We start from the raw sequence: 16,728 nt of genomic DNA, 5'->3' as shown, positions 1-16,728 counted from the left end.
CCTCCAGACCACAAGCATTTATTTCCAGTTTCTCAGCCTGGATTCTGGGGTCTCTGGAGCTGGGAGACAACAATAAAAAAAAAAAAAAAAAAAGGTGAGGCTCCATCCATCTGAGTTTTTGTGGCTCTGTTCTCAGCCTGAAAGCAGCAGTGACAGGAGGAGCTGCCACCTGAACCAGGGGTTCAAGGGAGGCTGTGTGGATGTGGGGTTATTGTGGGTGTGTGTGTGTGTGTGTGTGTGTGTGTGTGTGTGTGCGTGTGTGTGTGTGTGTGTTGTGTATAGGAGGGTCAGTGGTTGGAGAGCCTGGCGGGGGTCTGGGGCAGATAGGTCAGGCTCCAGAACAAATCTCTCTTGCCGTTTAACCCTTTCGTTTCCGTCCTTCTTCAGGAAGTGGGTGCTCAGCACCTTTTGCTCCCGCAGGCAGCTCGCAGGAGAGGGACAAGGATCTCTCGAAGGGCACCTCTCTCTTAGGGGGATGGAAATCCTTGTTCCTTTTGCTCATTGGTGTCACATTCTTCCACCGGGCCAGGCAACTGACAGGTGCACCCTCCCCCGGGCCCCTTTCAGGGTCCCCTCCCTGCCGTTTGTCTCTCACCCAGATATCCAGCAGACATGGCCATCCGCAGGAGCTGAATATGATTAGCAGAAACCCTTGCTGACAGCTCCGAAGAGAATCCCTCAAATGCATATTCTATTGAGCGCATCTCATTGCTGCTGACAGCTGCTTTATCAATTAAATTCCACATTCCCAGTCTTCGGAGACGCCACGAACCTCCCTACCTAATAAATCACAGGCCCCCAGTTATTGTTAAATGTCCCATCAGTCTCTAATAAACTCCCTGCCAACGGGAGCAGGTTATTTATTATGCTGCCTGGGCAAGAATGGATTGGGTCCCGATTCTCACAAGGAGAAGAGCAAACGTGACGCCTTCCTCCCTAAAGACGGAGGCTGTGGTATTAAATGGGGGCAATTAATCAACATGGGCCTTGGGCAGCGAGGAGTTTGGTGTAGAGAGAAGGGCCCTTGACTGAAAGCCAGCTAGGCAAGTCCCCATGGCGGGAGGTGGCGCACAGACTGGAGGGACCTGGGCCTTTGCTGCTTCTCCCCATCTCCTCCTCCTGGTCTGAAAAAGTCCTGAAGAGATGGTCACCCCAGGGGCCAAGGGACACAAGTAAAAGCAGTTACTCTCCACATCGAAAGGTGGCCACATGGGATTGATCAAGGTCATGAAACAAAAAATTCTGTCCAGAAGGCCAGATATTGTTACTCAATGAACTTGATATAACTTGTTAATTTTTAATTTTTTTTTTAATTTTTTGTCTTTTTCGGACTGCACCCATATGGAGGTTCCCAGGCTAGGGGTCAAATGGGAGCTGCAGCTGCCAGCCTACACCACAGCCACAGCAATATTGGATCAGAGCTGCATCTGCGACCTACACCACAGCTTACGTCAATGCCAGATCCTTAACCCACTGAGCGGGGCCAGGGATCAAACCCACATCCTCCTGGATACTAGTTGGGTTCATTACTGCTGAGCCACAACAGGAACTCCAACTTAAGTTTATTGATGGTGCTGGGACCCCAAGCAGATAAAGACTATAGGAGGGAAGGTTCCCTGGCCTGGGAGAGAGAACTAGGAAACACGTGCTCAGTCACTGTTGCTGGGTAAACAGCACACACACACACACACACACACACACACACACACACACACACATGCACACGTGCATGCGCATACGCACATGCATACACATATGTACACACACACCCGGAAAGCAGTGTATAATACCTAAAAGCCCTAGGAATTGTTAGGTATAAGAAATAGCGTATAAAGTGGGCCTGGCAGTCACCGCCTCAAATTAGATCCCAGGGTGACATGATGCTCGATGGTCTACAAGTTAAAATCCCAAGTCCTCAGCTTTGGCATCAGTCAAGCCCTGACCTGTATTTCCAGCTGTCTCTCCCTCTATTGCTCCATAATGGTACCCGGCTTTGGGAGAGCCTAACACATTTATTTTATATTCCTTACGGTGGTCGACGAGGTCCTCCATCCTGTGGGACCAAGGCATCTCTGCAGCCTCCTTTCCGGGTTAACTTCTGCATACTGCCTCCGTTCACGCTAAGCGCTCACACCTTCCCTAAGCTCCTTTGGTTTCTCATGCTTCCACGCCTTTGCACAAACTGTTCCCTTTGCCCAGAATATCTTTCTAACTTTGCCTGGTGAGCGCTCCTTCCACCCCCGCTGCCTGAGGAACTCCTTATCTAGCCTCTAGGATCAGCTCAGAAAACTCGGCCCCCAGTGCTTCTTGGGACTTGAGCTTTTTCTCCTGGTGTCCTGCCTTTGGGCGGAAGTGCTAGACTCCAGGGATGAGGAAAAGAGGCATCCGGGCGTGGAGTTTTTCCTGTCCTTCCATGCATGCTTTAAACCACTTTGATTTGGGGTGGGCTTGAGAAGGGCATCGAGAAGAAAGCTAGTGTTCTCTGAATACCAAAAGCCGTTTCTCTCCCTTTCTCAGAAGTTCTCACTCTCTCCCACATGACAGCCGCACTTTGAGCAACTAGGGCCTTGAAAAATGTCAGTACTGCATGATTTTACACCCCCTCTGTTACTTGCATATTTCCTCCACGATCAGAGCTACCTGTTTGCCTCTCTCTTTCTTCCTGGGGGCAAATGCTCTGTTTATTTTTATCCCATTTTTGTACCTCCAGCTTTTGGCTGATTGATATTAAGCGTTTAGAAGATTTCTGTTGAAAGAGGGAATAAAGAGATGTTTGCAGAGGGAGTGCAAATAATAACATTGTCTACCCTTTGTTTCTTTAAGGGTCAAATGAAAAACACTGCCTCTAAAAACCTTCGTTTCTTCCCTTCTTTCCACATACTTCCATGGATCTTCACACCTGGGTGAGCCGCCTTACGTCCCTGGTATTTTTTGTTGTTTGTTTTATGGCCGTACCTGGGGCACATGGAAGTTCCCAGGCAAGGGGTTGAATCCCAGCTGCAGCTGCCGGCCCATGTCACAGCCACAACAAAGAGGGATCCCAGCCATGTCTTTGACCTATGCTGTAGCTTGCAGGAATACCAGATGCCCAACCCACTGAGCGAGGCCAGGGATTGAACCTGCATTCTCTTGGATACTAGTCTGGTTGGTAACCTGCTGAGCCACGATAGGAGCTCCCCTGTCTGTGTTTTTATTTACATTATGTTCCTTCCTTTCGGCTGCAGAAACCTCCATTGTGAAATGATTGCTTAGGACCACTTGAACCTGAAAATCCATTCTGAGTCTCTGTTTTACTCTGGCTTCTTCAGTTCATAGAAGCTTTCCCTCTTCTTGTTTCCAGGTGGACAGAACAGCAGAAAAAGAGGCTGGGGTCCCATTGTGATTTTATCCTGAGGGAGGCCGGGAGGCAGACAACAGTCCAACAGGTTTCTGTGTCTGTTACTCTCATGCTTTACCTGGTTCTTAAATGGTCTATAAAACCTTTATGTTTTAACTTTACAGCACTAAAAATTATGACCAACAACATGATTATAATTTTTAACCACTGAGGAAAAATTTCATTAATTTGTGTTTTTAGTTACGGCAATAGAATTCATCCCTAGTAACATTACTGCAATATTCGTGTCCATAAAACTGTAAACAACAAAAGCAATAACACAATGTCTATAAAACTATAAGTGTTCTTCTCTGGGAAAGTAGGGTTTTTCTCTTGGGATGAGAGCTGGCTTTTTCATGGGTGATTGGTATGAGTTCTACAGAACTATTGCTGGGAGCATGAAAATCCGGCTCCATAAAAATCAGTTTGAGCAAGAAAAGGTCCACTCTTCAAAGTTGATTAGGTCCACCAAGGGCCTGGTACTGGGCTGGAGGGCATAGGGCAATGAAATTTCCATCCTTTTGAAACTCGTAGCTTAGTGAGAAGGATGGAGATTTAAAGAAGTAAACAAAAGACAAATAAATAAATAAATAAATAAATAAAGAAGTAAACAGAACAAAGTAAGAGCTGGGCTGGAATCATTTATTGTGAGAAGTGGGAGCCTGGAACTAAAAAAAGGCTGTCAGAAGGAACAGGATCTGAAGCTGGACCCAAGCAACCTAAGATATCCACTGAAGAAAGATCACTCCAGCACCTGTGGGTGGGTGGCTGGGAGAGAAGAAACCCTGCCTGGGGGGGGGGGAATTATTCAGGAGGTTGTTGCAACAGTTACCATGATGAAGGGACCTAAGAATAGAACAGATGCTATGGAGACTGGAGAAAAGAAATGGATGAAATACTTGGAGGCAAAATTACCAGCCCTCGCGTAATTGTTAGGGGAAAGGGATAGTGGAGGGTGGAATATAGAGCAAGTCCCAGGTTTGGGATTTGGGGATTAGGTAGATGAGGAAAGTGGGGTACTTACTAAGAGAAAGTGTGGAAAGCCCACTCCCAACAGCCCTCCTTCTTTCATATGAACAGCTGACATTTTCTCAATGTTCTGTAAATTTCTAAGAAAAAATGCATCCTGAAGACCCCTTTCCAATGGATTGCCATGCCAAAGTCCCTCCTACACCCTTTGGAATCTGAATTGAGTGTGTGTGTGTGTGTGTGTCTCGGAGAAGGGAAGAATGAGACCAGTGAGAGAGAATGACCAGAATTATGGTATAAGGACAAAGGAAAAAGTTAGGGTTCGGTGCAGAATAACTTTAGATTTGGAACTGTGAAAAGGTTTGGTTCCAGAAATCCTTACACTTGGAGGACTTTGTTATCGGAGCTCGTTTATTCAGTAAATATCGAGCACCATGTCGGACTGGTTTTTTCTGATGAGAGATACTGCAGAGAACAAGAGAGAATAGGTCCCTGCCCTCATACAGTGGGGGAGACAGACAATAAACACAAATGACTTCAGCTAATGCTAAGTACCATGAAGAAAAATAAAGCAGAAGGGATCAGAGAGTAGGGGGAAACGCCAGGGAGCCGCCGGGATGGGGGAGCTATCTCAGGGTGTTTAGGAAAAGTCCTCTTTGACAAGGTGACATCTGAGCAGACTTAGGTAAAGACTGTTGTCATCCATGAGATGCCGGTGGGGAAAGGACAGAAGCTACACACAGAAAACGCTAAATCTGAGCTATCAGACATCGAATGGAGGTGTTGAGAAGGAGGTGGATGTAACAGGTCTGGAGTTGAGAGAGGCCTAAGGTGGAGATATGGATTTGGAAGTTGTCAGCACAATTTAATTTACTTCGATCAGACCTCACTGTGTGCCAGGGGCTGGGGCAGAGATGAGTACAGCGGCACGTGAGGAGGCTGCAAGTTGGGGCGGGCCAGGGATGGGGATCGGGAGGAATGGACGGCGGAGCCGAGGTCCGGGGGCGGGACCGTGACGCACTGGGCGCATCACAAAAGGCAGCATTGTGAGGCTGGCGACGGGGCGGTGCACGGCTGGGAGGACCCGCCCACAGAGGGCTGGGGGGGCGGGGCGGCGCTCCCACCGTGAGCGCGCGGCGCCCTCTGCAGGCCGCAGGCGGCGGCGTCACACAGGTAGCCTCAGTCTCCCTCTCCTCCCTTTTCCCGCCTTCCTCAGGCCACAGTTTTTCCTTGTAGCTGCTGTTTCCGAGTCTTTCTAAGCCTCCGACTTCCGTCCCTTGCCCCTCCTCTTCGAGGCCCGCCTGTCTGTGTCTTCGCGGGAAGACTGCCAATAAAGTTTTTCCTCTTCTCGCTCTCAGGCGCCTCGCCTCGCCCCCAAATACCGCGAGATCCGGCGGCGCGGCTCCCATGGCGGCGGCGACGACGGAAGCCCCAGCGGCCTTAGCGACCGTGGAGCCTGCGATGCCCGCGGAACCTGCGATGCCCGCGGAGCAGGTGGCCGGGCAGTTCTCGGCCTCAGAGCCAGCCTCCCTGCCCGTGCGGAGCCTTCGGACGGCTCACGACGTCGGCGGCCCGCGGACCCGCACCGGGGACGTGCTGTTGGCAGAGCCGGCGGACTTCGAGTCGCTGCTGCTGTCCCGGCCGGTGCTGGAGGGGCTGCGGGCGGCCGGATTCGAGCGACCGTCGCCCGTGCAGCTCAAGGCCATCCCTCTAGGGCGCTGCGGACTCGGTGAGGGCGGGGGCCCTGGAGGGCGGGAGGGAGGAAGGGGGGCAGCGGCGGCTGGGCCCGCGGCGAGGGCGGGGGACGCCCCACGCTCGCGAGCCTCAGTTTCTGCCTCTGTCAAACGGAGGCTCAGTCCTGAATTTGAAGGTGATTAAGGTCCATTGCACACCGACCAGTGGGTCTAGGCTTGAGAGGATAAACGGTAGTAAGGATCTCATCCTGGATTAGAGTAGGCCATAAATGCAATGACAAGAGTCCTTAGAAGAGAAGGGAGACGGAGAAGAGAGCCATGTGAAATGGAGGCGGAGATCGGAGTTAATGCGCTCCAAACCAAAAAATGTCTGGAGGCATCAAAAGCTGGAAGACACAAGGAAGGATTGAACCAGTGAACTTTTGGAGGGAAAGTGGCCCCGCTGTTTTCATACTTCTAGCCTCCAAAACTTTGAGGACATAAATTCCTGCTTTCTAGGCCAGAAGAAAAAAAATAAAAGAAATAAATGATAGAGGTCCAGAGAGGAAGCATGTGTCTGGATATGGCCTCATACCTTTTTTTAAGAGTTAACTTAAAACGAAGGTGCTAACGTTAGGTGATTCCTGGAGACCGTTCTAGTTCTGGGATTTCATGTTGGTACCTCATCTTCCGTCTGTCCTAGCTAGTGATAATTTTTTTTTTCCTCCTCAGATTTAATTGTTCAAGCTAAGTCTGGCACTGGGAAAACCTGTGTATTTTCCACCATTGCTTTGGACTCTCTTGTCCTTGAAAACTTAAGCACCCAGGTGAGTTTAGCTCAGAGGACCCAAAGGAGGGTATGTTATGTGGATTTTACTACAGGGCAGATGAAATACCAGTAACTCATCAGAGGTAGAAGTAAATTTGGTGAATGACTGCGTTAAGACATATGGAAAGTAGGCATTGAGGCTGTTGAGTGGTGGTGGTGCGAATGGTGACCATTATACATTATGTTATTATATATTATACATTATATTGTGTTACAGAAACTTGGACATTTCTGTCATTACTCCTGTTAAATAAAATAAATCTGCCAAGTGTGTCAGTTTTGTCATTACTTGAAACTACAGATAAGGAGTCTTTGTTCTTTTATTTGCTCCTGGGTTGTAGTGAGGTTTAGCATTTGGCCTGATTCATGGTAATGAGGTGCTGATAATTGCGGGTGGTTCTTCCAGTGAATGCATCATATTGATCTCCCTTCTTCTGGGTTCTTTCTGAGTAGATCTAAGAGAGCCTTACCTAAATTAACAGGGATTGGATTTGGGGATCATTTCTCTCCAAAGATTTGTTGAGCCCCTGTTATGTATAAACAGTATGCCAGGCACTGGGGATACGAAGATGAATCAGTTAGGATCCTTATACTCTTACCGTGTGATTATGCAGTTACGACAGACTGTATTTCAAGTTCTCAGTCATGTAAATCTGATGGTGATTCTTCAGCAGTGTTTTTTAACCCAGATACCCATATTCATCTTCTGTAAAGCTTTTTTTTTTTTTTTTTTTTGTCTTTTTGCTATTTATTGGGCCGCTCCCACGGCATATGGAGGTTCCCAGGCTAGGGGTCGAATCGGAGCTGTAGCTGCCGGCCTACACCAGAGCCGCAGCAACACTGGATCCAAGCCGTGTCTGCAACCTACACCACAGCTCACGGCAACGCCGGATCGTTAACCCACTGAGCAAGGGCAGGGACCGAACCCGCAACCTCATGGTTCCTAGTCGGATTCGTTAACCACTGCGCCACGATGGGAACTCCCTGTAAGGCTTTTTGAGTCCTACCATCTCTCTGCCCAATCCTGAGTGATGCTGCACATAGTCCCACTTCCCAAGGACCTCCGCTAGTCTCATGACTTGAGATAGAAGTAGTTGAGATTTTGGCTTCTGACAATTTGCCAGCAGGTCAAATGCCTAAGCTCTGAATGAGTTCCATAAGTAAGATTTTTTATTAACTTAAGATCTTTGTGGTATCAAAGTCATGCATATTCATTTTTGAAAATTGGGAAAATTCTGAAAAAGGAGAAGTACCCAAACCAAAATATAATCTCACCCAGAGAGAAACTGCTATTCACAGTTTGGCGTATTTTCTTCTAGTCTTTTTAAGCGGTTTTTTCCTTCTCATAGTTGAGAACATGTAATTTCACCTTCTTTTCTTACAGTCGTTGTATTGCACAGTTTTCACCACGGCTCTCAAGGCCTTTCATGACCGAGCCTCTGGAGCTAGATCTCTGACCCTGATTTGGTTCAGCCACATGGGCCTCCTTGCTGGTCCCCAAAACACCAAGAACCCTACCATGTTAAAGCCTTGGCATTTGCTGTTTCCTCTTCCTGAAAATAATTCCCTGGGTGTCCCAAGCTAGCTAGCTCTATGGGTACATTTAGGTCTCTGCTCAGAAGTTCTCTCTTTAGAGGGGCCTTCCTTCACTGCCCCATTTAAAATGCCTTCTTCCCTTCCTTTGTCTTTCTCTTTTCCCTATTTTATTTTCTTCATAGCACTTTACATTATCAGCTGTTATTTATATGTTTGTTTAGTGTATGTCTTTCATTCAAGAATGAAAGCGCCGTGAGAACAAGGACTTTGTATTAACTGTTGACTCCACAGCAACATGTATGTTGCCTCAGGCATAGGAGGTTCTATCTGATATATATCAAACGAGTACATGAATGAATGAATGGACTAGTTTCCCTTATTTAAAAAAACTCATTATTTAAAATGATCGCATAAATGAAAAATAGCTTATCCTATAATGAACGTTCTGATCACATGTATTTACTTACCGACTTGTTAAAGGTTTATTTTATTTTTGTTTTTTTTTTTTAAGATTTTGATCTTGGCTCCTACAAGAGAAATTGCTGTACAGATCCATTCTGTTATTACAGCCATTGGAGTAAAAATGGAAGGCTTAGAATGTCATGTGTTTATTGGAGGGACTCCATTATCACAAGACAAAACCAGACTTAAAAAGTGTCATATTGCGGTTGGTTCTCCTGGTAAGATATCAGTGCTTGTTTATAACTGGGGCTTTTAAGGAGCTGAACACTTAGTATCAGTAAGAACATGGCAATCTCTGGTAACTAAGGTAATTATTTTGAGGATTAAAAATAAAGAGCATTAGATTAGTGAGATATAAATACATGACTGGTTTACGTTAACAGAATTTATGAAATCTCCATTCCTAAGGATGTTTAAGATCAAGTATGGGCTAGGCTTCTGAGAAGACGACGAATTAGGTGACCAACAGGAAACCCTTCTGAGCCGTGGTTTGCGATTATTCTTTGCTTTTGTATTAGTCCTTCAGTCATGGATCACTCAGAATTATCATCTAGCATCCAGTGCCTTAGCAGTCAGGTCTTTTGACAGGAACAGTGTTTATTTTCTACACTTACTGGTAATAAAATGTGAGAGAAAAATAATGGATTTGGGCAAGATCAGACCTCAATTTTTAATTTGCGATTTAGTGTGTAAAAGCAGAGTAGTAATGAGGGTTATCGGGCAGGGAAGTCAGCAGTTCATCCTGTAAGTAAAGTAACAATATTGTCTAAAATTTGCATAGATTTGGTGCATTGTGAATATTTTGATTTTTTTTTTTTCCTGGAATTTAGGCAGAATTAAACAACTGATAGAACTTGACTACTTGAACCCAGGCAGTATACGTCTCTTTATTCTTGACGAAGCAGATAAACTTTTAGAAGAAGGCAGCTTCCAGGAGCAAATAAAGTAAGAAAAATAACGTCACTATTAAAGTAACTAACTTCACTATTAAAATGGTGCCCCAGAGTCTCTGGCTTTGGCTTTTCTGGGTGGTGATTACCGTTGGAATCGCTTCCACGGTGTGTGTTTTTCCTCTGTTTTGCAGTTGGATTTATTCTTCCTTGCCTGCAAGTAAACAGATGTTAGCAGTATCAGCTACTTACCCTGAATTTTTGGCTAATGCTTTGACAAAGTACATGAGAGAGCCCACGTTTGTAAGACTAAATTCCAGCGATCCAAGTCTCATAGGTTGGTATGAAAATTGGATACTTAGTGGGTTTGTTTGTGATATTCTGGAGCTTTCCTTTACTTAGTTGGCTATTGTTTTCATGCTTGCTGTTAAGAGTATAGCAAATGTGTTTTAACAGAAGACTCTTCTTTGTAGGTTTGAAGCAGTATTACAAAGTGGTCAATTCATACCCTTTGGCCCATAAGATTTTTGAGGAAAAGGCTCAGCATTTACAGGAACTATTCAGCAAAATTCCATTTAATCAAGCCTTAGTCTTTTCTAATTTACACAGCAGGTAATGTACCTTAAAAAGTCATCTGGGGAACTCGTGAAATAAAAGGGTACGTGTGGGGCAGTATTTGTAAGATCATGACCCTCAGTGTTATTTTTCACAGAGCACAGCATTTGGCTGATATCCTTTCTTCTAAAGGCTTTCCTGCTGTGTGCATTTCAGGTAAGTTCGTCTCTTGCCTTAATCTTTGTTTACTATCCCGACTTGAAGCTTCTCCAAAGTCAGGAGGACGAGATACTACTTCATGAGTTGTTTTGTGAGTGTGAGGTTACATTCAGTCTTCACAGTAAAGGGAATTCCAGGTTTATTTTTCACGGGGATTTGATATATCAATATTCGTGTTTTTTAAGAAGTAACATGGGGGAGTTCCTGTTGTTGCTCAGTGGTTACAAACCTGACTAGTATCCATGAGGATGTGGGTTCGATCCCTGGCCTCACTCAGTGGGTTAAGGATCCAGCGTTGCCGTGAGCTGTGGTGTAGGTTGCAGACACAGCTCAGAATCCTGCATTGCTGTGGCTGTGGTGTAGGCTGGCAACTGTAGCTCCGATTCGACCCCTAGCCTGGGTTCCTCCATATGTTGCAGGTGTGGCCCTAAAAAGCAAAAAAAGAAAAAAAGGTAACATGGTATATAATAAAAAATTAGAAAACTGGAGTTATATCACAGAAGAAAATGATTTTGTAAAACAAAGTGTTGTCTTAAAATGGTTATTGTAAAAATTCTGAGTTGCTAACTGACATTGATGATCTTATGGAAGGCAAAACTGATTCATTTTTTGACACAAAGCTAAATTATTACTGCTGAGCTAATAGGGATGAAAGATCTAGAGGAATTTTTGATTAGCGAGGTCATTTTTAGAGTTTTGATTGTTAGCTTGGTTTTTAACCTCTTAGTATAGACTTATTTAGTCTTGGTATATCATGTTATATTTTTAATGTGTTGAAGACTGGAAATTATGATTTGTAGGTTTGATAAATGTACATTAGCTTTATTTGTTTGTTTTTTGTTTTCTTTTTTTTGGCTGTGCCTGTGGCCTGCAGCAGTCCCCTGGCTGGGGATTGAACCTGAGCCACAGCACTGACAAGGCAGAATCCTTAACTGCTAGGCCACAGGGCACTTCTGACTTGTTTTTATTTTTATTTGTTTTAATTTTTATTTTTTTTTTTGTCTTTTTGCCATTTCTTGGGCTGCTCCCTCGGCATATGGAGGTTCCCAGGCTAGGGGTCTAATCAGGGCTGTAGCTGCCAGCCTACACCAGAGCCACAGCAACTCGGGATCCGAGCCGCGTCTGCAACCTACCCCACAGCTCACAGCAACACCGGATCCTTAACCCACTGAGCGAGGCCAGGGATCGAACCCACGTCCTCATGGATGCTAGTCGGATTCATTAGCCACTGTGCCACGACGGGAACTCCCTGGCTTGTTTTTATATGACTTTCTTTCTGGGTCTTCTTAGGCAACATGAATCAGAATCAGCGACTGGATGCCATGGCTAAACTGAAGCAGTTTCATTGCAGAGTCCTCATTTCCACCGACCTGGTAAATTTTCTGTTCAGTTTGGGTAACTAATCCATCTGGACATACGTTCTGTTGTCAGATGTACAGATTTCATCTATTATTTTAGGTGGGTGTTGTTTCACAAGAGTACCAGGAGATAATTGTCTTTCCAGTGCTGGGGAATATGCTTTCCTAAAAACATCTTTTATATTTTTGTCTTTATTCTTGAAATTAGTCAGTAGAAATGAATATCCTTTTCCTTTGCTACTAAATATCTTCCTTGCTCCTAAATATTCTCCTCTTAATTTGGCTCTTGGTTATCCTAGACTAAATAATACAGTGTGCTCATGCAATAGTTCATGCAAACAAATAATTCTTGTCTTCTTCAATTTAAGACTTCCCGTGGAATTGATGCTGAGAAGGTGAATCTGGTGGTAAACCTGGATGTCCCATTGGATTGGGAGACATATATGCATCGGATTGGTAGAGCTGGCCGCTTTGGTAATAAAAATAAAAAAAAAAAAAAGAATTTGGGTGCTTTCTTTAAGGGGAAGGATCTGTAATGTGACATGTGGACTTGAAGCATCATCTATGTGAAAACGATTTACTATTTAACGTTCCTTCTGTGCTTTAGGTACTTTGGGACTGACAGTGACCTACTGCTGCAGGGGAGAAGAGGAAAATATGATGATGAAAATTGCCCAGAAATGTCATATTAACCTTCTGCTTTTACCAGGTATATTTTGTCTGTTTAATTTTGCTGTCAAAATTATAGTGGTTATAATGATAGGCCTAATAAAAATAATCGCTAATATAGAGTACTTTTGATGTGTTGGGTACTGTTCTGAGCACTTAAAGTTTGTTAACTCATTTAATTCTCACCACAGTGCTGTGAGATGTGCTACTTTTTGTCAGTGAGGGTATTGACGTATAGCGAGGTTCAGTAACTTGCCTAAGGTTCTGTAGCTAATAAATAGCAGAGAGAAAATTGTAAGACTAATGACACATGAAAAGTGGAAAAATAGTACCCTGTTGTGTTAACTCCATATTTTACTTTGTAGCCTTGTAGTTTGATTTTATTCTTTTATATCAAGGGGTGTATTTTACCTCTTATATTGCCCTGAAGCAGTTCTTGCCATATTCTCCTTTGTCACCATGGGCAAGGAACAGTTTCTTTATTTGAACACTATTCTGAAAATTTTGAAGTATTTTCTTTTGATTTTAACAAGTCATTATTAAGCTGCTTTTTAAAAGTGCCATCTTGGAAACAATGCATGTTTGAAAGTACCAAAGAACTCTTGAAAACTTAAAAAAAAAAAGAATCCTTGGAGTTCCTGTCATGGCTCAGAGGGAACGAATCTGACTAGGGTCCATGAGGATGCAGGTTCGATCCCTAGCCTCACTCAGTGGGTTAAAGATCTGGCGTTGCTGTGAGCTGTGGTGTAGGTTGCAGACACGGTTCGGATCTGGTGTTGCTGTGGCTGTGGTATAGGCCAGCAGCTACAGCTCCAATTCATCCCCTATCCTGGGAACCACCATATGCTGCAGGTGTGGCCCTAAAAAAAAAAAAAAAGACGTAAGAAAAAAAATCCTAAAGAAACTCTTGGATGGAAATACTGTTTATTTGCTGTACAGCTGACCGCTGAACAACGTGGGGGGTTAGAGGTGCCAAGCCTCTGCCCAACAAAAATCCTTATGTAGCTTTCAGCCAGCCCTCCGTATCCATGCTTCTGCATCTGCTAATTCAGCCAAGCATGGATTGTGTAGTATTGTGGTACATACTGGAAAAAAAATCTATGTAAGTGGACCCGCGCAGTTCAAACCTCTGTTCTTCAAGGGTCAGCTCTCTGTGTTAATGTATGTGTGTGTGTGTGTGTGTGTGTGTGTGTGTGTGTGTGTGTGTGTGTGTGTGTGTGTGTGTAGTATGTACGTGACCTTCTAAGAGATGGGATGTGTCGTTACTGAATGACTACAACATGAACATTTTACCAATTTATATTGAACTCCTTTAGTGGTTTTCACAAAGCCGGATTAAGCACAGGTTTGGGAGTACTGTGAATCTAGTACTTTGGCTTTGTGGTAACTCATTTTATGATATTTTTACAGATTTCTTTAATTGCTCTAAGCTTATCTCCTGACTTACAAAATACTTGTCTTTAGATAGTCTTCAGAGTCTCTATCAGTTCTAAGACTATATTATGTTAATTCTCTCTATGTATAAGACATTCATAATTACAAATATGGAGAAAATAAATTGGAAATTGGTACAAAAGCGTTAGGACTTGTGGTAGGATTTAGTATCATAACATGTAGTGATAAAAATAAAATTTGCCTTTGGATACCAGAAAAATGAAATGAAATGTTAACAGAGCCCTGAAATCATGAGAAAGCGGTATTTGTAGTGTTAGATCTGTATTGGACTAGACACTTGTGTGACGCCAGGCTGTTGAGCTGAGTTGCCAGGAGCAGGAGGGAAATTGGCCTGAATGCTCGGTCTCCACAAGCCAGGGGTGTCTCCTTACTAGGAACCTGTGTTTAGCCAGAGGGTCTGTTCAGCAAAAGGTCCAGAGCCCCAGCTTAAGGATCCCCGTCTGAGGGATTAAGTGGTGGACCCGCATACATGCAGCAGCAGCAGCGGCGGCAGACAGGCAGGATCTGCGCAGAGCAGGGCCTCTGTGTACCTGGTCGGCCAGAGATGAAAACCGGTCACCCTTAGGGAAAGTCTGAGTGCAGGTGGAAACAAATGGTCATACCTGCATGGGATAGGAAATTTAGAGAGTTGGGATAGGAAACTTAGAGAGCTGGAGCCAGCACGTTTTTTAAAACTTCAAAGTGCCGTTGGTACCATAGATCTTTTCACAGCCTCTAGCTTTTTCCCCCTCTAGAGTTTTTTCCTGCCGCTGTTGAGGGCAGTGATTTCTCCCTGGTAGAAGTAGGGGGGCAGATTTACTCGGGTAGAGAGTTGCAGCTGTAATATTGATAGGCTTTGGGAGCACTGTCTGTTGTCTACGATCTTGTTTTGCTGTTACCAGCAGTGAGACAGTGGGAGGAGCTGAGGAGTGGAAAGATGGGAGGACGGCTGGAGAGGCCCTCCCACTCCTAGAAGAAGCGCTTGTCTAGGGAGGGTGTGGAGGGAGAGAGTTGCTTGTGAATATGGGATGGGTCTTGAAAATTTGGGGGCAGATTTCTTCACTGCAAGGATGGCTTAAGTCTTAAAATACTAATGTGTTAAGCTTCTTAGTATGTTATTAGTGTATTTTGTTTCTTAATCTCATTTGACCATAGAAAGCTGTTTGAAACCTTTCAGAAAATGCTGGTCTCGAGCAGCTCGAGAATTGAATGTTTCTTTATTCCTTTTATGTAGATCCTATTCCTCCTGGTCTGATGGAAGAATGTTTGGATTGGGATGTGGAGGTTGAAGCTGCCATGCATACATATGACTTAGCAAATGTACCTACCCAGCCTCTAAAAAAGCAAATTCAAAAAATAGAGAGAACCTTTCAAACTCGGAAAGCTCATGGTAACCACGTGGCTTCATCAAGAAATACTTCTGTATCTGCCCTCTCAGTAAAATCAAAAAATAATACCAAACAAAAGCTTCCCATGAAAAGCCACTCAGAATGTGGAGTTGTCGAAAAAGCAGCGTCACCCGAAGAACCGGGCAGTGCTGTACAATTGGAAGAGCAAATGAAGAATTCCGTTCAGAACTCTGTTGAAAACTCAAATAACAGTCAGCACCACGTCAAAGACGCTTCTGTGTCACTCCCCAAAATTCCTTGCTTGTCTTCCTTTAAAATTCACCTGCCGTGCACTCTGACTTTTGCAGAACTGGTGGAGGATTATGAATGCTACATTAAAGAAGGCTCCGAGAGACCCGTGGAAATCATCAGACACTACACGGGTCCTGGGGATCAGACTGTGAATCCTCAAAATGGCTTTGTGAGAAATAGAATCCCTGAAGGGAGGGTGCAGATACTGGCAAGTAGCAGCCAATCTGGAGACTCTGAGAGTGACAGTGACTCATACAGCTCAAGGACCTCTTCCCGGAGCAAAGGAAATAAGTCATACCTGGAAGGTTCTTCGGACACTCAGCTGAAAGACTCAGAATCTGTTCCTGCGGGTGGCCACCTCTCTAAGGGACAGCCTCTGAGTGGAAATGCCACCCCTAGGCTAGCAGCGTATCACGACTCACCTGAAATCCAGGTAAAGGCAAGGCACAAAGAGGGGGCCGGCCACAACCAGAGGGCCAAGCAGAGCCGGAGAAACCCCTCGCGGCGGGCTGCCGGTCGTCCGCAGCCAGAGCCCCAGGAAGAGCGCTGGTATGGCTGCCAGAGGGAAACGCATGCCACTTTTCCTGACACCTATCAGGACTATGAGGAGTACTGGAGAGCTTACTACAGGGCGTGGCAGGAGTACTATGCTGCCGCCTCTCAGTCGTATTACTGGAATGCTCAGAGGCATCCAGGCTGGATGGCGGCCTATCACATGAACGCCATTTACCTGCAAGAAATGATGCGCGGCAACCAGTGACCACCCGCCCTACTTCAGACCACCTGGAAGCATCAGCGGGCGGTACCTCTGGGTTGCCATTCTCCTTGACCTAGAGGAGAGTGGCACTGATGGCATTTTTGAGGAATTGGAAAGATCTTGAGGTTGGGACACATCTATTTTTCAGACTGTTGTGGCCGAAATGATTTAGGTCAGGTGCATTAACTTTTTTAAAGAAACTTCATGGATCAGATTCTCAGAAGAAAATTTTTAGGACATAGAGCTAAAGGTCCCAGCGTGCCATTTTCGCTAAGCCATTCCAGAAAGAAACATTTAAAAAGACCTATACCACTACTTAACTTTGAAAGAATAAAAACAGTTGAGATTTGAAAAATTGCTA

At 44.9% G+C, this 16,728-nt stretch overlaps 1 protein-coding gene across 3 annotated transcripts; it reads left to right on the top strand.

The window, feature by feature from the left end:
* On the top strand, window positions 5,467-16,728 carry DDX20 (DEAD-box helicase 20). Of its 3 annotated transcripts, XM_001928544.4 has the most exons (12): window positions 5,467-5,518; window positions 5,704-6,074; window positions 6,751-6,845; window positions 8,895-9,063; window positions 9,676-9,790; window positions 9,930-10,072; window positions 10,209-10,347; window positions 10,448-10,506; window positions 11,800-11,882; window positions 12,236-12,341; window positions 12,475-12,576; window positions 15,205-16,724. In XM_001928544.4, exons 2-12 carry the CDS (start codon window positions 5,753-5,755, stop codon window positions 16,368-16,370), a joined length of 2,499 nt encoding a protein of 832 aa, XP_001928579.1. In that variant the 5' UTR covers window positions 5,467-5,518; window positions 5,704-5,752; the 3' UTR covers window positions 16,371-16,724. The 3 variants fall into 3 exon arrangements, with proteins under 3 accessions (XP_001928579.1, XP_020945685.1, XP_020945684.1); XM_021090026.1 differs by having other exon boundaries at window positions 5,512-6,074; XM_021090025.1 differs by lacking the exon at window positions 5,467-5,518 and having other exon boundaries at window positions 5,551-6,074; window positions 10,433-10,506; window positions 15,205-16,728.

The sequence above is a fragment of the Sus scrofa genome, chromosome 4 (genome assembly GCF_000003025.6).
Source record: "Sus scrofa isolate TJ Tabasco breed Duroc chromosome 4, Sscrofa11.1, whole genome shotgun sequence".
In the NCBI taxonomy this organism is placed as follows: Eukaryota; Metazoa; Chordata; class Mammalia; order Artiodactyla; family Suidae; genus Sus; species Sus scrofa.
This window is presented reverse-complemented; position numbering and strand designations above follow the sequence as displayed.

Excerpts from the sequence above, each read along its gene's own strand:
- DDX20 (XM_021090025.1), top strand. The coding sequence starts at position 5,753 with ATGGCGGCGGCGACGACGGAAGCCCCAGCGGCCTTAGCGACCGTGGAG. Across the intron at positions 10,073-10,208 it reads CAGCGATCCAAGTCTCATAG|GTTTGAAGCAGTATTACAAA; the intron begins GTTGGTATGAAA and ends TCTTCTTTGTAG. Across the intron at positions 10,507-11,799 it reads TCCTGCTGTGTGCATTTCAG|GCAACATGAATCAGAATCAG; the intron begins GTAAGTTCGTCT and ends GGGTCTTCTTAG.